This window comes from Panthera tigris, chromosome C2 (assembly GCF_018350195.1).
Source record: "Panthera tigris isolate Pti1 chromosome C2, P.tigris_Pti1_mat1.1, whole genome shotgun sequence".
Lineage (NCBI taxonomy): Eukaryota > Metazoa > Chordata > Mammalia > Carnivora > Felidae > Panthera > Panthera tigris.
In genome coordinates this window covers 54,882,413-54,907,979 of record NC_056668.1, presented here as the reverse complement: position 1 = coordinate 54,907,979, position 25,567 = coordinate 54,882,413, and the positions used below count along the sequence as shown (strand labels likewise).

Genomic DNA, 25,567 nt, shown 5'->3' with positions numbered 1-25,567 from the left:
GTAGCGCCTGCTTAAGATTCTCTTTCTTCCTCTCCCTCTGCCCATCCCCTGCTTGCACTCTCTCTCTCTCTCTCAAAATACACACACACACATACATACATAAAAGTTGATAAGATTTTATAATTATAGAATCAATAGAAATTGGTGGTCAATTGTGTGCATGAGAGAGGAGGAGAAATTGTAGAAATTGTAGATGACTCCCAGGATTTTACATTGGGGGATGACAAGGATCAGAGATGGGAAACCCTCATCCCTCCCATTGGGAACCCCCCAAGCAGAGGATGATGAGAGAGAGCCTGTGAAAGAACAGTGTGAGAACAAGGCCTCTCATGTTGAGAATAACATAACCCATTGAAGATTTTAGCTCAGTGGGGAGCTGAGAGTCATGGCGGCCCAAGCTCCCCTCTTCTCCTGGCTTCCACAATCCCCCTGGGGTCCCTCATTCTGACTTCTGCTGTCTGACCAGTATCATCCACCCCAGGGAGTGCGAAGATTTTTGTCTACAAATTTGCCTGAAGTATTGCCATAATACAAGATAGAAGAAACCAGGTCCCAATCAATTATTCTAAGAGGACAAAGAGTGTTTATTCTGTCCATCATTGTACCCCCAAGCCTAGCATGGACAATTATAGATGGGTAATAAATGTAGATTGAATGAGAATATATAAAAATTTTCAAAAAGCTATTTATAAAATACCTGGGGGAGAGAGAGGACTACAGAAAATACAACTAGCATAAAATAGCTAATTCCCAAACTAGAGTTTTATTCTTAAAATAATTAAATGCTCTAGACTTAAAAGTGGGTGGCCAACTTGTCCAAGGTTGCCTGGGACTCTTCTGGTTTGAGCACTAAAAGACCAAGTCCTGGGAAATGCTTCAATTTCTGGCCAACGAGGATGGTTGGTCACCCAGGCAGGTATCATTTCTCACATGGCAGGCAGGCATTAAATTATTTCCTATCAAGTAGAAGCTAAGTTTTGACCAACATGATTCTTTCTAGTGTTATGCCCAGAATTCGTGATCCCCAAATACCGCCAGGGAGCCGAGTCCGATGTAAAAGCAAAAGAGCCTTTATTCGAGCTAGCTCAAGCTCAATCCCCTACCTGCACCGAGGCAGCGGTGAGATACCTGAGATACCGGGGAGAGAGAGCAAGTTTCAAAAGGACAAAGGTTTTATTGGGGCCTAGGGGCAGTTGGTGAGGTAATGGCTGTGGCCTCAGCCGATTGGCTGGGGAAGGGTCCGAGTCCTGTTAGGCAGGTGAGCGGTGGGGTTACTCAAGGGGAGGAGGTGTGGTCAAGGTGAAGGGCACAGAACAAGATGGAGTCGGCGTAGGCCCGCCCTTTCACTAGGCCAAGGTGAAAAATCATATCTCAACTCTCCCTTTCACTTAAGGCCTTCCCACTCCTTGTCTTTACCTTGTTAAGTAAGTAACTGAGATACATTTAATTCTGGAAATTGTACCATTTAATGCAAATGTGAGTGTGGTGGTTTACATAGCACTCAGTTCCTGAAAAAATAAACACCAGGAGAGAATAGGAGGAATTATTTAGCTATAAGGCAAACTGAATGAAAACAAACATGATATTTAAAGCCTCTCTCTGGGTGAAGCTTTCTGATGGTAATATTCTCCGAGAATCCTGGGAATAATGGACACAGGCAATCAGGACTTGGTAGTTATTGAAAAGGTGCACCATTATTGCTGATCTATAAATGGTCACTCCAAGTCTTTGTTTTTCTTATAAATGGGGTGTCCATATGTCCTTATTTGCTTGGGACAGTCTTAGATTATATCTGCTGCCCAAGTTCAATTATTAAATTAATAATTTTATTATTACTTTCTAATATTTATTATTACTATTTACTACTATGTCCTGGTATAAAAAATACATGTGGGATTGGATGATCAGTAATATGGTCACCGTATGTATGAGCATAGCCAGGTGGCTCCTAGAGTCCAATCTCTCCACAAGCGAGTTGACAAACCAAACTCTGGAACGTTCAAAGGAAGTCCACATGTGAAGAATTCACAGCAATGTGCAGACGACCCTTGTGCCTTATCCCTTCACTTCTCTCCGGCATCCCTTTTCTCTCTCTGCCTCTTACATACTAGCAAATAAATGTTATAGTAGGTCTCAGCATCTTTTGACAAAAATGAACCAAAATGCCAGTCTCAAATTTAATTTCCTCTCAATAGATGTAGATTAAATTTTCCTTCTGAAAAATGCACCTTTAGTTCTACACTCATCTATGTTTCTCTATCATGATTAAAATACACCTTTTGTTTATTTTGCTGGCAAGGTTAATTTGTTTACTTCTTTTGGGAGTTTGGGCTTTTTCATTTTCTATTTTAAGACGTTGGTTGACCGGGCTGTGATAAGTCTGTTATTCTGTCAAATTCTAAAGCCATGTGTGCAACTTGATAGTAAATGGGCCCAGGGGACAGTTGGGGCATTGGGTTAACGGATGTATACAGGAGGCCAAGAGGGAAGGAAGAGTCTATCCTTCCTTTGCTCACGTGGGTCATGTCTTGATCTCAGCTTCCTGCCTCCAAAGAGTTGCCAGGGCCTCTCTGCTCTCGGCACATTCAGTTTTCTCCTATCTGGTACTGCTTTTGACACTTTCTGTTCTTTGTATACCTTTAAATATGCAAAGTGGTCCAGACTAGGAAAGAGATTTACACAGCTGTGTGCTCTGTCTTGATGTGATCTTTTATCCTTGGATGTTATAATAAGAACTACTTTTAAAAATCTGTTATGAAAATGCATGAACATGCCACAAACTAAAATAGACCAGAAAAGTAGGAAGTGAAAGGTAACTGTCTCCTTCCCCCACCCATATCCTGTTCCCATTCCTGCCTGTTCCTTAGGTATCTTTTCCAGAAGTGCGTGCGCACACACACACATACACACACACACACACACACACACACACACACACACATTTATGGAGATCTTCTATAGCCACAATATACTTCCTGAGCTCTTCTATCTATAGGGTGCAAGCCATCAGGAAGCCACACAGAGTGAGCGGGGAGGATTCAGTCCAATCCCCTCACAAATATGGAGCCGCAATTTGTCTCCCTGACTACGGCTTCTCCCTGTTCCAACCCTCCCTGAATATGCTGCCAGAGCCATTTTCCTAAAATACTGCTTCCTTCATATTCTCACCCTGTCTGCAATGTTTCCTGTAGTGTTTATTCCTAAATTTCTCTGCCTAGCTTTCTAAGCTTTCCTTTTTCTTGCTCCCTTCTACCTATTCAAATGTTTATTATTATTATCATTACATATCCTTAGTCTGAGTGCTCACCTGTGGAAAGGTCAGTTTCAGCTTTTTCTCCTGGGAGATTTCACCCTCAGTCCCATTTCTGGGCTTTTGCTCATTGCTTCCCTTGCATAGTTCTCTTCTCTCTACCTCAAGAAATGTATCCACAGATTATGACTAGTCCTTGCCTTGTGCAGGGGAGGAAACTGAACCTAGAGGGAGTTAAGTGATTTCCCACAAGTCACATGCCTGTTTTCTGGCAGACATAAAATGGACTCTAGCCTGGACCACTAGTCTTAGCTTTAAATCACATTCCTTAGATCCCAGAGGTGTTATTGCTGGTCACACCCAAACCACCACACAAAAAAGAGTAGGTCAAGTTCAGCAATGCATTATTTTATTGGGTTTGTTCATTGTCACCCATGTGTGAAATAGAAAGCGATTAGTTTCTTCTGGAGGGTGTAGACCATGGTGCTGATCAGTCCTCAAGAGCAGCACCAGAGCTAAGTAACTGTGGCAAGTCCTGCTCTACCTACTTGTCTGTAAAATGGGGCAAATAACAGTTGCTGTGCAACCTTGAGTGGAGAGGAAAAGCCTAAGACTCTTTTGTCCAATTAGAAGGAATGACCTCTTATTTTGGATCATGATAGCCCAGATTTCATTTCTTCTCCTTGTTATCAAATGTAAAGTGTGAAGATTAAAGATAAAATAAGTAAAGTGTTTGGTACAGAGTGAACACACACTGAAATTAACCCTGATAGTTTGCCCAGCCACCAGCCCTTCCAAGACTAGCACTTGCCTCACCTGAGCTGATGAACTGGTCCACCCACAGCCACTCATTGCCTTCAGCATGCAACCTGCTTCCCACCTCCAACCTGTGCTTCCCTGCTGCTTCCCAAATGTCTGTTGGCCAGTAGTGTTGCAGGATTCTTTGCCTCAAAACCCAGGGTTTGTTGTCTCACTGGTTTGAAGAATAAACAGATAGACACAAAATGAGCAACAGGCAAAAGTTCATTAGAGTATAAGACCAGAGAAGAATAGTAGGAAAGCTTTCTTTACAGAGAGGGGGACTTTGAAAGAGAATACCCAAGACTATAGGTAAGGGTCCTTGTTTTATAAGGTTTTGGATAGCCCTCCTTTCCTCCCTGTTCCCTCTCAGGTCCCACCTTTATTGGCCTGATAGCTCTGGGTAGTCCATTCCTTATTGGCTCATTTACATTGTATGAGGGGTGGCCCATGGCCATATTTAGGCCTTTTGTCAAATTCCTGAGGGGAACCTGAGGGGGAGTGGGTGGCGTCTGTTACATTCTTAAGGGGAAACTTACACCTGAGGGGATTTGCCATGGTCAGACACTCCTAACATTGTTCCAAAATATGTGTGTTTCCCTACCCAGGGACCTCAGGTCCTATTCTTTCCCTCTCTGCCTACTCAATCCTATTTTTTCCTATCATATATAGTTTTGTGTCCCCTCTGCTCCCAGACACTCATCTCTGTGGGATACTCACATTGTTACTCCTGTACTCTCTAATGCTGAACACTAGTCTGGATGACTTCTCCCCTTTGTCACCGTAATCTGGCTACAGTGCTCCCTCTTCCTGGATGCCCCTAGAAGACTGGAAACCTTTCCTCCACTCCTGTCAAGGCATCTAGTGTTCACAACTGGATGTTTCTCAGTCTGACCCATTCTACCACCTGCCACAATCAGGACTTTGTGGTTCAGGGGTGCATTGTGGACTTTCATGGGCCCCAAGCACTTTTGTCTTTGTGGGTGTCTTCCTTCACAAAAAGTATTAAAAATAGGGTTTTGCAACTGCATTGGCATAAAGACTAATTAATATAACCCAGGATGGATTCATTATTGTATATCATTAATATTATACTTATGTTTTCATTCTGATTTTTAAAAATTTGTTAATGTTTATTTATTTTTGAGAGAGAGAGCATGACTAGGGGAGGGGCAGAGAAAGAGGGAGACATCTGAAGCAGGCTCCAGGCTCTGAGCTGTCAGCACAGAGCCCAACGTGGGGCCTGAACTCAGGAACCGTGAGATCATGACCTGAGCTGAAGTCGGACACTTAACTGACTGAGCCACCCAGGTGCTCCTTCATTCTGATTTTAAACAAAATTATTATTCAGCTACCTTTGTGGGTCCCTGAAAGCATCATGGACGATAGGCACTGTGCTTCCTGTGCCTGGCAGGTAAGTTGGCCTCACTACAGTGAGATGTTCTTGAGTCCAGCTTTGTCATACACTTGAGGCATGCAGAGAGAGAGGAGGTGTGGACATAGTTAAAAAGATTTAACCCTTCTTAGTCTGTCTATAGTGAATAGTGTCTTGGATTAGTGCCTGGTACCCCATGTCTACCAATTTCTTCCTGCACCTATCTTCTCTACAGAGTGAATCCTTGTAGCTCTCTTTCAGGCCCAAGCCTGTTTTGGTGGATCACTTGAAGAAGGATGGATCTGTCGGAGCTTGGAGAGGCTGCAGCCTTCCTTAGAAGAAGCCAGGCTGAGCTGCTTTTGCTACAGGCCGTGGCCTTTGATGGTAAGACTTGTGGTGGCCTCTGTCTTCACTTTATTTTACTGCTTCTGGGTGGCAGCTGAGATACTTGATTGGTTGAGAAGAGTCATCCGTCCTGGAACCTAACTTATTTGCTTGGGATGCATTCACCTCTATGGACCTTCGAATGAGTAAGCAAGGAGCCAAGTGGCCTGGGTAGGGATGAGTCTGCAAGGAAGAGGAGGACAGCTGGGAGGCAGATCAAGCCCAAGCCCTGCTTACTCCCTTTCTCTTTGTGATAGCACAGACGCTCCTGGGGGTGGGCCAGATAAAGCCTTTCTCAGAAACCCCTTAGTATGGGTGAAAACAGACAGGGGCCTGGGACTTTGACCATGGGCAGGGTTGATACATTCCAAGGAAGAAGGAAGGAAAAGCTTTGGGGAAGGCAGGGGAAATGGAAGTTTTCCCTGGCCCTCCTCAGACTTTTCTAATCTTGGAACTTTGCCCTCTGCTTATCTTCCAGGTCAGCAAGGTCACTCAACCAACACTCAATAAGAGATAATTGGGAGACTTGCTCACCCTGATGAATAATCTCTTGGTAGTTACAGACAAGGACAAAGGTTAATAAGGATTTACCCTCAAGATAAAGGCTGAGTTCTACATTAAAATCTCTAAATAAATGTCACATTTCGCCCTCCTTTTTTACGTGGCTGGGCTGCATAGTCATCTTCTGAATTTCAGCTAATTAGAGATTTCAAGTCAGATTCACAGTGTGATCTAGCATCAAGCCACCTACATATCTTAATTCCAAAATTATTCAACAATGTAATATAAATACTGACTGAGTGTTGTTCTAGTACCCACAATTAGTCAACATTAGACTTTAAGATGACCAATTACAATTCAAACCAGTTATGTAGGACATTATATTTCCATCATAGACCAGTCCTGGATCAGCTCCCAGTTTCCAGTCATCGGATTTCATTACGATGATTGGATTTTAGAGTAGCTAATTATAATCCATCAAATCAAATACAGTAACAGAACTATCCCTGAGGTCAGAACTGGTCATGCGGAAGCTTATCACAGGTAGTCAGATAATGAAGGACAAGATCGCAGTGGTGCCAAGTGAGAAAATAAAAATTAGGCCAAAACATTAGAGATAATTGGATGATGCATTTAATAGAATTAGCACTATAAATAACTTAAAAATAGCAGTAATTTTTCATTAATTTTTCATTGGCCAAATGGTTTTCCTCATAGAAATGCAGTAGCAGCAAAAAAGATGAGAGTAAGCAAAAGATTTTCATCCTTCTGGGGGAGTAGACAATGGAATTTGCTTTTTTGAACTCAGGCCAAATGGAAGCAGTGTGATCAGAGTATTTGGCAAGTAGTCTTGGGTTCACATTCCCTGGCCTCGACCCTCTCCAGCTATGTAATTAGAGCAAATCACTTCACTTTACTAAGCCTTTGTTTCCTCACCTGTCAAATAGGATGATGATACTTGGATACTTGCCCTGCCTACCTTCCTCCATGGGGACCTACTGTGACAATAAACATGAAAAACAAACACAATACATTGTTATCTGACCTGGGAAGGAAAACTAGAATTTCTGGGTGTCAGGAGAAAGTGTGCTTTTAGAGATAAACACAAACACCATTCCAAAGCTAAATGTAGATGATTTTTATGTTAGAACCCATAAACAATCTATTTTGAATGGCTACCAAACTGAAATAGTATTACTACAATCTTAATCAATAGTATAGAAAAAAGACTGGAAAGAAATGCTTCAGATAGATGATAGTGACTATCTCTGAGTTGTTCCATTATAAGTGACATTTTTTTCAGTTTTTTTAATTAATTAATTAATTAATTAATTTATTTATTTATTTATTTATTTTGGTAATCTCTACACCCAACGTGGGACTTGAACTCATGATCCAAGATCAAGACTCACATGTTCTTCTGACCGAACCCATGGAGCCCCATGGGTGATTAAAAAAATTCTTTATGTTTCTCTACTTTTTCAGTTTTCTCCATTAAACGCACATTGCCTTTATATTAGAAAAGATATTTAGTCATCTAAAAATATGAAACCATATAGACAAACCTCCTGAGTTTACAGATGGGAAAACTAAGGCCCAAAGAGTTGTTACTAGCAAAGCCAAGACTAAAATCCAGGTGGCCTGACTCAAAACCATTGCTGTTTGCATTTCCATCTCTGCAATTATTCATGAATACAAAAAACTTAAAACTTAAAAATTGAGTTCTTTTACTTTATCTTCAAAAACATCCCTGTTAGGGACTGGCCCTCAGATAGGTAAGGGTTTCCAGAAATTCTCCCTCACCATTTCCAGGAATGATAAAAGAAAGGGCTAACCATGAGGCAGGTGATGAACCTAATCCTGAGAGAAAAATTGAAGGAACAAAGCTAAGCATATACGAGACAGGAAGCATGCTATAATGGAAGAGCTCTGATTTAGGAGGTGGGTGATTGATTTAATTTCTAGAGTCATTATTCTAATGACTGCCACTAATTAGCTATGTGACTATGGACAACTCTCTTGATCTCTTTTCTCAGGTCTTTTTCTAAAATTAAAAAAAAAAAAAAGTGGAAATCCTGCCAGGTATATCCATGTTTCTTTCAAGTGATAACATTTGGTGTAAAATGCAGTGCATTTATTTACCTTAAACACACAAAATTTATGCAAAATAGGTACTTTTTGAAAACATGCCTCTTTTCATAGACATAACACAAAGCAAAATCCATTTTTGTAAAAAAGAGACCAAAATAATAAATATAATGCAAAACCAGCATTTAAAACACAAATGACAAGTAGAAGCAAATGCAAAATCAGTTTGATAGGAATATAAAAATCTTCTTGCCCAGCAATTCTAGTGGTGAATTGGTTGTAATTAAGGAAACAGGGAAGGGAGAACAGTGAAGACTGGGACAGCAAGAAAGTGTGCAAGAAAATTCTTTGCAGAGACAAACACGGTGGAAGGAAGGGCGAATGCTCCCTCACCTCACCTCACACTGTCCCCAAGTCCTACTGTCCACCTCTGGGGAGAGCCTCTGGTAAGGGCTGCCTGTCCAGCACCAATGAGGCCTCCTAACTTTTGTTTCATGTGTTGGGGTGGTGGTAGTGTTGGAGTTGGCAAGACCCACCCATGCCATGGTTGTAATGGGGCTCCCCCTATTCATGAGTTCGGATTTTCCCTCTTTCAGCCAAATGCTCTCCTCTCCCTTCCCCCCTATCTACTTGAGGATCTGTGACTTGGGACTTCCATGAGCTTCTGGTAAGACTCGCTTTCCCTTAAAAGTAGTTTTCTTATTCATCTTCCCTGGCTATCTGTCTCAGGTGGGAGAGAACCTGAGAAGCATCTAAGTGAGGCCCAAAGAAGCTGTCTCAGGTGTTGTAAGAGTGTTTCATTTTACCCGAAGCTTCTTATTGGTTAATCGCATTGTGGAGGGCTGCTTTACTTAGGAGTGGGGCGTGGAAGTGAGGAGGCCAAGGAGAGAAAAACAATATATAGTGGGAAATAATATGAAGCTGCTATGCTGTATGGCAAAAATAACCCACATTCTCTTCTCTTAATCCCACATCTCTAATTCTACCATGTAATTTTCATAGCAGGCTTTTATTCCAATATTAAAAATAAGGTCTAAAGAAAGCCAGAAAGACAGAAATGGCCACTAACCTAATTTTCACTTAGTTGTAACCAGACCTTTCTGAGTGAAGTGTTTTGGAGGGGAGCTGGGAAGGGTAAGGCACCAAGACAACCACTCAGGACCTGAGATTGTGAGTGAGAGGTAAGTGTTAGGGTTGGGAAGAATGGCTTATAAGGTGTTGGCCAGTAATTGTCTTGTAGCAAAATGGTCTGTGATGTTCCCAGCCTCAGCTTGCTCAAGTGTTTCTTGTTCCTACAGAGTCAGTGTGCGGGGCTATCTTCAGGATGAGCTTTGATGATTTTATCTAACTCTGCAATTTCCTGTATTGGTGATTCCAAGTCACCAAGCAGAACTAGCAGAAATGAGATCATATCTATCAGTACAAAAGTGCCCAATGTATATTTTGTACAAATACTATGGTTATAATCTTTTTTCTTCCTCTGTAGGAAAAAAGAAATGCTGGATTCGCGATGGCAGAAATGCATATGTTGAGGCTGAGGTTAAAGGGAGTGAAAATGATGGCAAAATAATCGTTGAGACGACAGATGGAAAGGTAAAGGGATCTTTCTTTCATCTCAGGGATAACTAAGTTCTCCATTTAATCAAATAACTAAATATGTCCTTTCTCTAATAGTTTAATTAGAAACCTAGTGTAGGAGGGGCGCCTTGGTGGCTCAGTTGGTTGAGCATCTTTTGATTTCGACTCAGGTCATGATCCCAGGGTCTTGAGATTGAGCCCCGAGTTGGGCTCTGCACTGAGTGTGGAGCTTTCTTGGGATTCTCTCTCTCTTTCTGTCCCTCCTCCACTTGTGCACGTGTGCTCTCTCAAACAAAACAAAACAAAACAAAACAAAACAAAACAAAAAACCTGGGGTAGGAGATGCCCCAGATACACGTTTGGAAATTTCATACATCTTTGAGAAGCTGCTCCACTTCCTATCAAAGATTCAATGACAAACACTGAGTAAATCAGAGTAAAACAATTGCCAGGTGGTAAAGATCATGGACCCTAGAATTCACAATTCCACTTCTTTCATCAATATTTCAAGTTTTGTTGTTTTCAAAAGGTGCCCCTTGCAGTGAATAATGACCTAAAAAACTATGAAGCAAGTTTTGTTCATAGGATTGAGAAAGAGAGGGATAATTTGACTAAGAATAGCACAGTGCCAGAGAAGCCAAGAGATGAGGCATGGTCAATAATGCCAAATATTAGAAAAGGCAATTAAGGCCTTGGGAAAAGAGTTTCAGAATTAGGAGGTCACTTATGACCTTTGAAAGAGGTTAGTAGGGCAAGTGTTGGGCATAAGCTAGTCTGTAAGGTGTCATGGAGGGCATGTGAAGTAAATGTGTAATGGCCTTCAAACCCTTCTCCCTGTCACCAGGGCAGCAGATAGTCCATTCTCAGGACCTTCACCCACATTACTGAACTCAGGTTACCTGCCATTCCCATGGTAGTGAACTGGGCCCTATTGTTGGTCTGACTCGAATGAACAATTCCTGGTAGATTTTATAGATGATTCCTTGCCCATATTGTCTCCAATCTCCTTCCGATTCTGGCTCAACTCCATAACAAACAGAAGTAACCCTTACCAAGAAAGTTCCTCCTTTTTTGCTCCCTTATCTTTGCATCTGGGCAATTTATAATCTAAAGCATTGCCATTTGAGTTGTAAAATTCTGGAGGCTACTTATAAATTACTATGTATGGTGTCTTAATAGGTCTTTTTGGCAGTATCTGGACCTTAAAAATCCCAGAATAGCTAGATTTTATATGATTAATGTAATTAAGGGAAAAACTTGGGCATTATCAGCAGGAACATACATTGGTGGCCAGGAAAAAATTGAGAATGTTCTAAATAAGGAAACAGAGGGGTCCTTCAGCCTTGGGACTATCTCTTATTAAAAGAGAGAAAGTAGATTTGAATGTCTCTTTTCCATCATTGTTTATGACAATTTTTTAAAAACAACTTAATTGAGATATAATTTACATATCATATAGTTCACCTCTTTAAAGTGTGCAATTCAGTTTTTAGTATATTTAAAGAATTATGCAACAATCACTGTAATCTAATTTTAGAATATTTTCATTATCCCCAAAAGAAATCTTGTACCCATTAGCAGTCACTCCCTTTTGTCCCCTCTGATCTGTGTTATTTCTCTACAGATATGCCTATTCTGGAATTTCAGATAAATGGGATCATACAACATATGACCTTTTGTGTCTGGCTTCTTTCACTTAGTATAATAGTTTTGGAGTTCATTCATGTTGTAAGATATATCAATACTTTATTCCTTCTTATAGTTGAATAATATTCCATAGTATGGACACACCACATTTGTTCATTCACCAGTTGATAGACATTTAGGTTGTTTACATGTTTTGGCTATTAAGAATAATGCCACCATGAACGCACACATGCAAGTTTTTATGTGGATGTATTAATTTCTCTTGTGTATATACCTACGAGAATTGCTGGGTCATATGGTACCTCCTATATTTGACATTTTGAAGAACTTCCAAAATGTCTTCCAAAGTGGCTGCATCATTTTATATTCCTGCAGCAATACGCAAGGGTTGTAACTTCTCTACATTCTCACTGACACATATTATTATCTTTTAGATTATAGCCATTCTAATGGGTGTGAAGTGGTATTTGAGTGTGATTTTATTTGTATTTCCCTAATCACTAAATGATATTGAGCATCTTTTCACGTGCTGATTGGCCATTTGTGTATCCTTGGAGAAATGTCTAATCAAACCTTTTGCCCATTTTTAATTGGTTTGTTGCTTTTTTTGTTGCATTTTAAGAGTTCTTTATATATTCTGGATACAAGTCCCTTATCAGATATATGATTTGCAAAGATTTTCTCCCAGTGTTGTCTTTTCACTTTCTTGATGGAGTCCAACCCTATTTTATTAGGCTTCCAAATGAGAGGCTTTCTTGTCTGAGCATATGTTCCAAAACTGTGGCCTTTCCACAGTATTTAAGGTGATTTGTAAATATAATATGGCTATAATTATGATTTTCAAAAGAAATCGTAGGAAGAAGAGCATGAAAGCAATAAGTTAATGATGTAGAGAGAAGAGTCTAAAGGGGTTTGCTTTGTCCTGTTTGTCCTTCCACCATGTGATGATGGTACCATTTACCCATTCCTACTCTATCTCCCTAGCTCCAACCTTCTTCCTCCTGATGTTAGAAGTAACCACACTTTTCATAACCATATGAACAGTCTTTGTAATATTAACAGAGGCAACAAAGCCAGTGAGTGTAGAATAATACTTATGGAAGAAAGTTGGCAATGAAAGAAGAGAGAATAATAGAATCAGAGCTAAGGGGAGATATTTAAAGATGCAAGAGAACCTGGTTATGTTCTACAGAAAAGGAGTCCTTGAAATATGGAAATTAAAAGGATTCAGAACAAAAGGGATTACTATTGGAACAATGCTGAAGCAGACTTTGGGTAGGAATTTGATCAAGATTATGGAGAATGTGAGAAGAAGCCATCACCAACTGGGATTAAATGGAGTCATCAGTTGATACCAATGTTTTTTAAGCAAAGAAAAGGGCTGTAAGAGATGGTGTTAGGAAACTTTGAGAGCAACTCTAGACAACTATTTGGTTGCAATACATCCATTTTCATCAGGAGATCAATATTTATTGAGTACCTACCATGTCACATCACATTATATATCACATTATAATAGATGTTTTAGTAATTATAAAAGAAAACATCAAAACTCCTTCTTCAAGTGTTTATAATCTAGATGAGAAATAGTCTAACACAGTTAATTATTAAAACATACACAAGAGTTAGTGTCAGTATAGTACAGGTTGTTTATATGGTAAAAGATTTTTTTAAAAATGAGCTAAGGGAGTGGGGAAAGGTTTGAGGAAGAGGATAGGTCTTGAACAAAGTCTGGAAGGATTCATCTGCCTCCTCAATCTTTCTATCCAAATTCCTTCTTCGAAACCTAAACATTAAGAGAGGTGCCAAATCATATGCAATATGATGTGTGTGCTCTCAGAGGCAACCAGAGTCAGTAAGGAGCCATAGGATTAGAGCTCTGCAAGATAGAATATTTTGATTCAACAAAAACTTTGTTAAACTTCATCTTCAGGCAAGGAGTGATCGTGGGCAGGAGAAACTCCTGTTTCTTTCATTAGGGTGGGTTAAACTTATGGCCCCATCCTCTCAAGAGGCATCTTTTTCTCGACTCTTTGAAGATTCTTTCCAATGCATGGCAAAATGAAGGAACATAAAATAGGAAAATACATATTATATTTTTCTCTTCTCTGCAGAATCTGAGTGTCAAGGAGGACGAAGTTCAGCAGATGAATCCCCCAAAGTTTGAAATGATTGAAGATGTGGCAATGCTGATTCATCTCAATGAAGCATCTGTGCTGCATACCCTGAAGAGGCGCTATGACCATTGGATGATCTATGTATGTATATATGCTTTACTGTGAAATATGTTGGCACTCATATTGGCAATGTCTCAGCCCTCTTTTGGATAAGCGCTTACCTTGAAATTAAGCATACTCACATGGGGATAATTTTTTAAATGTTTTATTTATTTTTGAGAGACAGAACATGTATGCAGGGGAGGGGCAGAGAGAGAGGGAGACAGAGGATCTGAAACAGGCTCTGCACTGACAGCAGAGAGTAGGTAGGACTCAAACTGAAGAACTAAGAGATCATGACCTGAGCCGAAGTCAGACGCTTAACTGACTGGGCCACCCAGGTGACTCACATGGGAATAATTTTTGAGGAATGCCCACTGGAAAGGGATCTTAACATTTCCCCAATTTTAATTTGTCAACATTCATATCCCTTTCCCTAGGTTGTCAAGCTAGAGTAAAGGCATAAGGCTTAGAGCCAAATGCTAGTTTTGTCCGAATGCTAGTTTTGTCACTTACTAGTCTTTAAGTTTCTTAACTTCTTGAGGTCACCTTATCTGTAAAATGGGATAAGAATGCTTGACTCTCCAAGGTAGCCTGGAGGATTAAATAAGAGAATGTAAAACAGACAGTGCAGTGCCTGTCACCTCGTTTGGGCTCAGTAAGTAGAATGATTTTTTCATCATCATTAAATTGGCGATGGTTGCTCAAATTCTTTGATTTACTCAGAACCCTTTCAACAGAAGCAGCACTCAGTAGATTGGGCCAAAATGGTGGCATATGGGATCCATTGCTATAGAAGCCATGAAATGTAGTCAACTTGCTCCTTGGCACTTTGATTTACTACATGACTATATTAGTTCCCCTTGGAAGCTGTAATTACATGACTATATTAGTTTCCTTGGATGCTGTAACAAAATTATTACAAACCAGTTGGCTTAAAACAACAGAAGTTTATTATGTCACAGTTCTAGAGACAAGAAGTCCAAAATCAAATCAAACCAACAGGGTCATGCTCCCTTTGGAGTCTCTAGGGGAGAATCATTCCTTACCCCTTCCAGCTTCTAGTGGCTGCTGGCATTCCTTGTGGCCATACCACTCCAGTCTCTGCCTCTGTCTTCACATCACTGTCTCTTCTGTGTGTCCGTATCTACTCTCTGTGTGTCTTATAAAGACACCAGCCATTGGATTTAAGGCCCACCCACATTATCATCTTGAGATCCCTAACTTAATTATACCTGCAAAGATCCTTTTTCCAAATAAGATCGCATTCACAGGTTGTGGGGATTAGGATCTGAATGTATCTTTTTAGGGTCACAATTCAACCATTATAGTGACTCAGTGACCCAAATGAACTACTCCCCCTCAGTGCCTTAAAAACCAGGTTCCAGATCTTATTGAAACACAAGCCACCTTCTGGCCTCAAATGCCTGATGGCTGCTCAGCCTACTGACGGCGTGCTCTCTGTCTTCAAAAGGTGTGTGTGTCAGACATGTTAGTAGTTAGCGCATCTCCCTGGGAAGAGGTAACCCCAGGTCCTGCTGCCACTCTAACCTGATTCTATCTCCTCCTGTTATAGTCCCCTCTCTGTAAGAATCTAAAAGCTCTCCTCCTTTTAGTTCCTTTATGAGTAAATATTTCAGCAAATATTATCTGGCAGTGAGAGAGCTGACAAACCTGGAAGTATTTCTAACCTGTTTTCTGAAATCTTCTCTGATTTTTCCTCAGACATATTCAGGTCTCTTCTGTGTGAGCATAAACCCTTACAAGTGGCTTCCAGTGTATCAGAAAGAAGTCATGGCTGCCTACAAAGGGAAGAGGCGATCAGAAGCTCCCCCTCACATCTTCGCTGTTGCCGATAATGCCTTTCAGGATATGCTTCACAGTAAGTGGCTGCCCTACAAAATGAAAGGTAAAAATATCTGATCTACTTTCTCTCCGTGTCACTAAGAGTCACGTAGGCATTGTGAACAGAGCGTGGCCTTTACAGTTACCTAATCACTTGAAGCCTCTGTTTCTTTTGGATAAAACATGGGCAAAATAGAGCCTGCCTCCTAGGGTTCTGGAGACGATTAGCTCACACGTCAAATTAAGTGAGATAATGCATTGAAAGTGCTCATCCCAGTGGCTGGCCCAGAGTAAGCCCCCTGTAGATGGCAGCTTTTATTACATAAAGCTCCTGCTAGACTTTCTGGCACAAAGAAGTTTCTCTGTAGCTATTGTAGCACCATGCTTCTTAAAAGGCTTAAAATGGCAAAAATGTCAACCATTAGTCAGTTATCATTTGTATTTGGAGCAAGAGAATAGGCCTGAGATTTGTATGTTCTTATGACTGGCATATATAGGGGCAAGGGAAAAATCTATTTTACTCTGTACTATTTAAATGGTATTTTTTTTCCAACTGAGAGCAAATCCTTTCCCTTGTGTCTGACTTCAAACTGCAACCAAGGAAATTTTGAATAAGTTTGCCAATACGTAGAAGCTCTGGCAAAAGAATGTTCTGACATTTTCTTTTCTTTTGTAGCTCGAGAGAATCAGTCTGTACTTTTGACGTAAGTGTTTGCCTTGCCTCTTCTTTTTGGCCGCCGTGAGAGTTTCAATGGAAACAGACACCTACCTTTCACTGGGAATAAAACATAAATTCACTGTATTTGAATTGTTTGCTCTTTAGATACAGAATACATTCTAGGCAAGAATAAGATACTCAGGAAATTGTCATAACACTTTAGTCAGTGATTACTCTAAAATTGGTACTAGCTAGACTGCTTCCACCATTTTAGTAGATCTTTTAGAACTCCTAGTACACAAGCTGATTTTAGTCATCTTCTTGGAGAACTCCCTGTCCATATAAGCATTTTCAAAGGTCTTTGGACTGGCTAATTGGACAGAGAGAATGAAAGTCCAATGGGTATGACCACAGAACATATAATCTGCTATTATCTGGGCAGTCAGATTGAGCAGACCAAGGTATATTAAGTAGTAGGAACTAAGAGATGGTGAAACTTGGAGGAAAAATGGAAGGAAAAATACTTCAGTGATACCACATTGTATGTTAATTTTGATGAGAAGAGCATTGATTGGCCAGGTAGACTGTCAGCATGGTGGCTGAGGGGAGAGGCTAAGACCTAAGAGGCAGTGAAATGCTAAAGTTGTTAGTCTTCCTATGCAATAATGTTGTCACCTTGTGTGTTGGGCTCTCCATTGGCTCTAGTCATCCTGAGAAGAATAACAGTCTCAGAATCTTGCAGCTAGATGGGTAGTTAGTGTTCAGCCTTTTGCAGAGAAGATAGACTATTTCCTGGAGTTTCATACAGATAAAGGCAGACCTTGATCCTATGATGCTTTGAGTGATGAAGCTATCACCACTGTGTTTTCTTCCCACATTACAAAGTTAACTGGTTATCAAAGGTAAAAGGGAAGTCTAAAACCCAACTGCCAGATGGAATGATTGGTAGGCCCTCTTCTTAGGGAGGGGGTTGGACCTAGCCATCTGATAGCCTCAATATGTAAAAATCCCTTGAACAGTTGGTAATGAGGAGACCAGTCTTTAATTAATAGAGGTGCTCTTCAGCTCTTTGTTAACAGGAGCATGAGGAACAGGCTTCTGGTTTTTATAAAATCTTTAATCTTTCTGTACTGAGTTTTGACTTTTGTTCATGCTGTTTTTAGAGCCTGAGATAGTCCTTCCTCTTCTCCCAACCAATTAAATATCTACATCTCTTTAAAGTTTTCTCTTAAGTTCCATTTTTTCCATAGAAATGTCCCTTCTTGGGAAAAATATATTTAACTTTCACTGCATTTGTATTCTGAACCAGTTAACTGTGTCATTGAATTTTCAATCACAGAGGAGAATCTGGTGCTGGAAAGACTGTGAACACCAAACATATTATCCAGTATTTTGCCACCATAGGAACCATGCGTGAATCTAGGGAAAAGCTGGTAAGTGTTCATATATCTTGGCAGGAAAGATGAAGTGGTCCTATCTGCTGATCATGGAAGCTCTGCCTTGATTACTTTGGGGGAGAAAAGAGGAGACAAGAACCACAGAACAATTAGAAAATTTTAGAAAAGTATTTTTCCCCCATCTTTGCCTCTTGAGAGGATTATTAAGTGCTTCAAACCAATAACTCCCAAATATAAAATTACATAATTTGTTTTAGACTTGCTTCAAGGGTTTAGTCTTTGTTGATTGAACCCTCTGAGAATTACTTTTAAGATCTAAGCCATCTTCCCTAAAGGCTAGGGTCATCAGTGCCTTGAATGGCTACTTTTGATATTTCTGAATTCCTTTAGCTATCATGAAATGTCAAACTCCCACAGATATGCACCAGTAAAAGTCTGCTTCCTTTACCACTATCCCCTGGATCAGATCTCAAATGCCTGGTGGACATACCCTCAACTTTAATTATATTCCAGGTTCTATTTACCTTCCCTCTCTATTTAATTAATTTTATCTTTGGTGATTTTTAATTTAGCTTGTTTTGTTAAGCTCCATTAACATGTTGATGAGTTTCATAATAATTTGAGGGTAACTAGACCATGAGAATTGGTACGCAAAATAAAATTAGATAATTCTGAGTGGGACTCAAAATCAATGAGTTATTGAGCTGTTAGAGCCTCTTATCTTTCTATGTCTGGCATTGTTATTTTGCCTTTTCAATTCAATTCTGGATCCATCCTGCTGTTTTGCAAATAAGAAGTATATCAAAATAACAAACTGGTCCAATTTTCAAACCATAAAAAGTTTCTTTACCAACCCCCACATTTCTGAATTTGATTGATTTCTTTAGGTGTCATTGAACTCTGTTATTCACTAGATATTACTTCATTTTTGTGTGCATTTTAGATTGTTTGGTGTGAGTTTGTTTGGTGGAGCCATTGAGCCTTATGATAATATATAACACATTACACAATACATAACACTTCTATGAAAATCTTTGCTTAAATAGCCCCTTACTTATTTAAAGGATAGTAGACCCATAATACTTAGAAGGGACATAGTATTTATCAATTTATAAATGCCTAAAGACTATAAACTACATGGTTGGTTACATAGTTAACATACATTGTTAACAGGACCATAAGAACTAGGTTTCTGGTTTTTATAAAATCTTTAATCTTTCTGTACTGAGTTTTGATTTTTGTTCATGCTGTTATTTCTAGGCTAAGATAGTCCTTCCCCTTCTCCTAACCAATTAAATATCTATATCTCTTTATGTCACAAGTCACTGCTTGGCATGGACTGCTAGATTACTTAGGAATAGTAGCAAGGTAAAAATCAATTTAATAATGCCAAGATTCTGTTCTGTTATCTTAGGATAAATTCCCAGGTGTGAGAATTAGATGGGAAGAGATGGAGATTAACAATGGGGAAAATATAAGGAATGAAACTTGCTTGGAAATAGGATATAGATCTCTATGTTCTTTTCCCACTTAGGCCAATGCCAACCAAAAGAGAAGCATTTCAAATAAATGAGCTCCCACATATATTCACAGAGGCATTGTATATTAAGACATTTTCTCATACATCTATTTTTCTGAGTTCCCATCCCAAAGTAACATTGTATAACCAAATCTGGAAATGGCTTTCAGCTACTGGTTATCAAAACAAGAATTGGGTCTGGCCTAGGAATGGAGGGTTTATCACATTACAGAATTTTGCTGAAAATTTTATCTGTTTTATTTCTCATACCTGCATCTCAGGGGACTTTAGAAGATCAAATCCGTGAAGTGAATCCTATCTTGGAAGCATTTGGAAATGCCAAAACCCTTAGAAATGACAACTCCTCTCGTTTTGTAAGTAGCATGATTAAGCATCATATCAGAGTCTTTAATTTTGAAACAAATGATAAAATTCATGTCTTAGCACATAGGTGTAAAAAAATTTCTGGAACACCAAAGAGGTCTTTGATTAAAGTTTATAATATTGTTAGAGTCTTTGAAAAAGAAAGAGATCAGTTTCATCATTAAGAAATTAAAACTACTTACAAATGTGCAACCTGAGGAGCTTCTATTTGGTCAGTTTTAGGAAGAAAATATTTAATAATTTCAAATTCCTTTCCACTCCCAGTAGGGAAGCTTACCCAGCAAATTCCAATGACGCTTTATATTTTATTACATTTCACAGATTTGAAAGTACTTTCTCTTTCATAATTTCCTATACTCCTTATAACAAATCGATTTAGTAAGCACTTCCTAATTCACTTAGTATAATTATTGTTTCTACTCTTGCTATGGCTCCCCTACCTCTGTATATTTTCCACGGGGAATTTTTTTGTTGGGAGACAACATTTTTTAAAATAGCTTTTGATAGCTTGCAGCCCCAGGATAGAGAAAGAATTTGGATTTCCAACCCTAGTTTCACAAATCCATTTTATGCCAAAAATGAGTGGCAGGGAGCCACTCTATAATTTACAAGGAAATTTGCAGAAGGCTTCCTGTTTGAATCTTTGGGCACAATTACATAACACCTCATGCTGATTTGGCTAGTTTCCATCCAGGGCCTTAGCACTGCCCTGCCTGTGCTTACATCTGCTTGTAATGTCTGGCTGCATAGCAGGTGCTAATATCGGTCCATAAAACAACTGCTAGATTTGGGATTGATTAGAATGTGAAAGTGTTTTCTGCTGAAATGTGAAAAAAAGCTGGAAAAGAAGAGGGGAAAAGGAAGGAACAGAGGGAAACAGAGGGAAAGGAAAAGAAGATAAAAGAACATAAGACAGGAAAAGTAAAAGGAAGAAAGGAAAAAACAACAAGTAGAAATAAAGATAAATGAGAAGGAAAGAAAGCAATTGAAAAAGAACAAGAGGGGTGCCTGGGTGGTTCACTTGGTTAAGCATCTGACTCTTGATTTTGGCTCAGGTCATGATCTCACTGTTGTGAGATCAAGCCCTGAGTCAGGCTCTGCACTGATAGTGTGGAGCTGGCTTGGGATTCTCTCTCTCTCTTCTCTGTCTCTCTCTCCCTCTCTCCCCATGCTGGTGCTTGCTCTCTCTATCTGTCAAAATAAATAAACATTTAAGGGAAAAAAAAGAAAGAAAAGGAACAAGAGTGAGAAAAAAGTTGGAAGGATAGAAGAAAAAATAGAGAAGCAAAATCTACAAAGATGGATGAATAGAAGGTAGAAGGAAAGGAAGGGAGAAGGAAAAAGGAAAGAGAAAAAGGGGTCCAAAAATTAAGAAACTCAGGTTAAACGATTTCAATTAATACTGTGTATATATGTATGTATACATAAATGTATGTGTATAAATGCACATATATGTGTGTACTTGTGTGTGTGTGTGTGTGTGTGTGGTTCCCATTGCCCTACATTTGTTAACTTAGTGGCTCAATCCCAGTGCTTGTAGCCACTCTCCTTCCCTTGCCCAGCTGCTATCCTGCTCTGACTCCCTCTTTAAATGGATGACCTCCACCAGCTGGCCTTCTGCCCAGCACTATCATCCCCATCCTGCAAGATCTAGCTGCCACTGATGCTTCATCTTATTTTTTTTATTATTATTTTTAATGTTTATTTATTTGGGGGAGATAGAGACAGAGCACAAGCGGGAGAGGGGCAAAGAGAGAGGGAGACACAGAATCTGAAGCAGGCTCCAGGCTCTGGGCTCCACAGAGCCCGACGCAGACTCCAACCCATGAGCAGTGAGATCATGACCTGAGCCGAAGTAGGATACTTAACTGACTGAGCCACCCAGGCATCCCCCACTGAGTGTCTCCTTAGCTGCTTGTGGCTTCTGACATTGGATCTGTCACCTCTGGGCAGCCTTTCTGTACCATTGGATCCTGTCCTATGGCTTTTCATGAGAAGAAAGGAAGGAGCCCCAACTGTTATTTATGCCAAAGTAGTATTTTTAAAACATAAATGTGATCACATCATTTTTTCTGCTTAAAATCTCCCAGTATCTTCTGAGCACACATAAAATTAAATCTTACTCCTTCCTCTGGCCCACATGGCTTACTGATATGGTGCCTGGTGACTGTCTACCTGTCAGACTCCTTTTACTCACTGAACTCCCGCACAACTGACTTTTCTTCTTGATTCAAGACTCACCAAATGTTCCTGTGTTAATGCCATTGCATTAGCTGCTTACACTTAGAATCTAGAAGAGTAAGGACCACACCTGTTTTTCTAACATGGTATGTCCATGGCCTAGCAGGTTTCCTGGGTCATAGTAGGTGCTCAACAAATGTTTGCTGAATAAATGAAAGAGTTTGCTGCATGGAGCAATAGAGAATAGTTTGGAGAATAGTTTTCTCATTTTCAGATCAGAACACGGAGGCCCAGAGATGATTCAAGAACACCCACAAAAATACACAGCTAGAAGTCGGCAGATCTGAGACTAGAATCCAGGACCACTGCCAATCCTGGTGTCATTCTGGCTTGCTCCTAGCATTAAGTGGTGTCATCTCAGACCCATGTTGCATTTTTCTTTTAACTTTGGGGAAGTAGTCAGTTTGAGAGGAATGTGTGTAATAAAACCATTGCAACTGTTCGGAATGTTTCAGTAGGAGACCGTGTTTTGTGTCCACCTAGGGCAAATTCATCAGGATGCACTTTTGTGCCAGAGGCAAGCTGTCATCTGCAGACATCGATATTTGTGAGTAGCCACTATACTATTTGATTACTTTTCTTCTAAGTTTTGCAAGAACACCTAAGTATGAATCTTTATCCTTTTCTCATCCTGCAGATTTGTTCGAAAAATCCCGAGTGATTTTCCAGCAGCCTGGAGAGAGAAACTACCACATATTCTATCAAATTCTGTCTGGAAAAAAAGAACTTCATGGTGAGTGCATTATCCTGGAGCTTAGGGACATACTAAAACAAAAGACAGAAGTCAGATTACAGACCTGGGAAAGGATTGCTTAATAAGTCTCTTAGCCTCTTTAGAACTCAGTTTATTCATCCTATAAGGTAAATAATTATTAAGCCAATCATAAAACCAATGTTCTATACTTTTATATGGCTAGAGAGTAAATGTTAGCCCTTTCCCCCCCTATGTAGTAGTGTTTGGAAGTGGGTAGGATGCCCAGCAGGCATAAATGAATGTGTGCGTGTGTGTGTGTGTGTACACACGTGCATGAGAGAGAGAGAGAGAGAGAGAGAGAGAGAGAGAGATGTGTGTAAGAATATTAAATAATTTAAGGCCTTCAATGATTAGAAGATTAGAACCACATGAGTGGTATAGACAGGAGGCCAGAAGTGGGAGTCACCACTATGGTGCGTAGTGGACAATGGGAGTTTTATAAAGAAGGGAGGCTTTGGGTTGGGATATAAAGGATGGGAAGGGGATTTAACCAGAGTGAGTGGAGGATATTTCCTATGGGAGGAACAGTGGGTACAGTGACAGGAAAGGGTAGGGCAAGATCATGCAGCAGAGAGACCCGGTTGACTGAAGGAAAGGATCTGTTATAGGAATAGTGGAGATTTTATTCTGATGGTTTCTGAACTCAAGGAGTTGGGAGGGCATGTGTATGTGCATGCATCTACATGTGTGTTATAGGGGGAGGGTAATAGGAGGTCATGATTTGTTGAAGGCAGGGACAATGAAGCTGGTGTGGTGGGCAAGAGGGATGGAAGGTGGAGATCCTAGACGGAAGTGACTATAGCAGCCCTGCTGTGAGATGACAAGGTATTGTTGAAGGCAGTGTTAGTGGGAATGGGAGAAAAGGAAGTGGATTCATAGAGGAATAGACAGGTCTTAGCAATGACTGCAGGAATGAGGGAAAGTGAGGAGTCAAAAATCCTCCCAAGTTTTATAATTTGACAAGGATAAAGGTAGTGCCATGAACAGAAATGAAGAAGTAACTTGTGTGGTAAGAGAATGAACTTCATGTATTCATTCAACAAATACTTATTGTAGGGCTGCTGTGTGTGCATCAGGCACTGTTGCTTAAGCATGGGTGTTGGAGAAGAAATAAGACAGGTCTCTGCCCTTGTGAGCTTACATTCTAGTATGGAAGACAAGTAATAAGAAAGTAAACAAAGAAATATATAATTTTAGAGAGTGGTAGGTCTACAAAAAACGTAGGGTGAGGGGACAGAGTGAATTTGGGCTTGGTGGGGGTATGTGGTTATATTTTAGATAGAATGGTCAGGCAAGATCTCTCTGAGAAGGCAATATTTTCACAGACCATAGTATGAATAAGCAAGCAAGTAGGCTAGATGTCCAGGAATAAAGTTCCAGGAAGAGGGAACAGTAAATGCAAAGACGCTGAGGCAGGAATGAATTTGGTTTACTCTTGAAATAGCAAAATGTCCCTTGCAGGTGGTGGAGAGAAGGTAACGAAGGGGGAGATGGGCAGGGCCAGATCAAGCAGCGTCTTACAGGCTTTGGCAGAGTTTATAGTGAATTTTAGGTGCTATGGGAAGTCATTGGATGGGGAGAATGACAAATTGATTGGATTGCAAAGGTCTTGCATATGAGGTAAACCACTGAGGACAATGATGCTCCCACAGGAATGGATGTGGGATGAGATAGAAGATCCAGGCGAGCAAATTGATGGAGAACAATCCCCCCAGCCTGTTATCCTAGATTAAGTATACTAATCATATACTTGGCTGTGTTTTGACCACATGGCCTTCAACTTCAAAGAGCTCTTACTGAATGGGGAAATATCTGCAAACTGGAAAATTTGCCACAGGCACAATAGGTGATATGAAAGCAGCAACTATTCTTCTCACTTTCCCTCCACCTAACCTTGAACAGATTTTTTTTTAATCTCCCTTTGATTAGCCCTGCCAAATCTAACATTCTTGGCACAAATTTCTATGCTGTACAGGGTATGTGACACAGAGGGTCCAATGTAAGTACCAGCAGTGACTGCAAGGCTTGGGGAGCTGTTTACTAATAGAACCATCTGAGGGCTCTGGGCTGCTATGGAAAAAGCATGCTTATCTTGAATTCATTGATCTTGTGGAGTCTTTGGGGGCTGCAGAGATTGATTAGTGTACAAAGGCTGACATCTGGTGGTCCATATTGGGTATTGTCAGTCCACTTGTTCTCACCACTGGTCATTCTTTGGGACATTTTAAAATTTGAACTCTTTTTATTCATGTTTGCCAAAGGAGATCTTCAGAAAGATCTCCCAAGAATTGATACAGGAGAACACATCTTAGCAACATAAGGATAATGTCCAAATTTCCTATTATAGAACTATTATAGAAGAACTGGGTATGGAAAATCAGTCAAGAGGCTGGCCACCCACTGAAGAAGCCTAGGAAATGGGGTGATGGGTTACCCCAAAGTCAGGCCCCAATTAGTCTCTACATGGTCTGGAACATGCCTTTACTCCCTTTCAGTTTAGGCTCACCCTTGTTCAAGCCATGGCTAAAACTCACTTTCTTAGTCCCTTTAGACACGGCCCCTTGAAATTCCTTAATTCTTAATACCAACTGTATAGATTGGTGCTGCATATACCTTCCTATTTTTTCTTCTCTCCTTTACTATTTTTTTCTATTCATTTATCATACCCATTCTTGCTATTCAACTAGTGTAGAAACTCTAGGGTGAAAGGTCAGAAACATGACCTTGTCTCTTGGAATCCCTAACATTTTGCTTACTGCTCTAAGTGCTCACTTTAGTATGTGGCAGTAAGGCAGTGTGGAAGTTGCCAAGAGGTGTGCCTGATCCATCTACTAGTGGCCTGAATGCATCTGGGGGAAGAAAGTGTCAGCATCTGGACCTCCTAGTCCGGAGCATATTAAGTTGTACTCCTTTTACCCATTATGTCTCTCTT

General features: G+C 40.2%; 1 protein-coding gene across 1 annotated transcript in view; it reads left to right on the top strand.

Moving 5' to 3' along the window:
• The first annotated feature begins 5,719 nt into the window (after positions 1-5,719).
• MYH15 (myosin heavy chain 15) overlaps positions 5,720-25,567 on the top strand; it is a 151,515-nt gene continuing 131,667 nt past the window's right edge. The window contains exons 1-10 of the mRNA XM_007098585.3: positions 5,720-5,807; positions 9,883-9,989; positions 13,736-13,879; positions 15,563-15,719; positions 16,359-16,386; positions 17,680-17,773; positions 19,152-19,166; positions 19,538-19,630; positions 22,365-22,428; positions 22,519-22,614. Of these exons, the coding sequence (XP_007098647.2) occupies positions 5,720-5,807; positions 9,883-9,989; positions 13,736-13,879; positions 15,563-15,719; positions 16,359-16,386; positions 17,680-17,773; positions 19,152-19,166; positions 19,538-19,630; positions 22,365-22,428; positions 22,519-22,614 (886 nt within the window). The remainder of the gene's footprint in view (positions 5,808-9,882; positions 9,990-13,735; positions 13,880-15,562; positions 15,720-16,358; positions 16,387-17,679; positions 17,774-19,151; positions 19,167-19,537; positions 19,631-22,364; positions 22,429-22,518; positions 22,615-25,567) is intronic.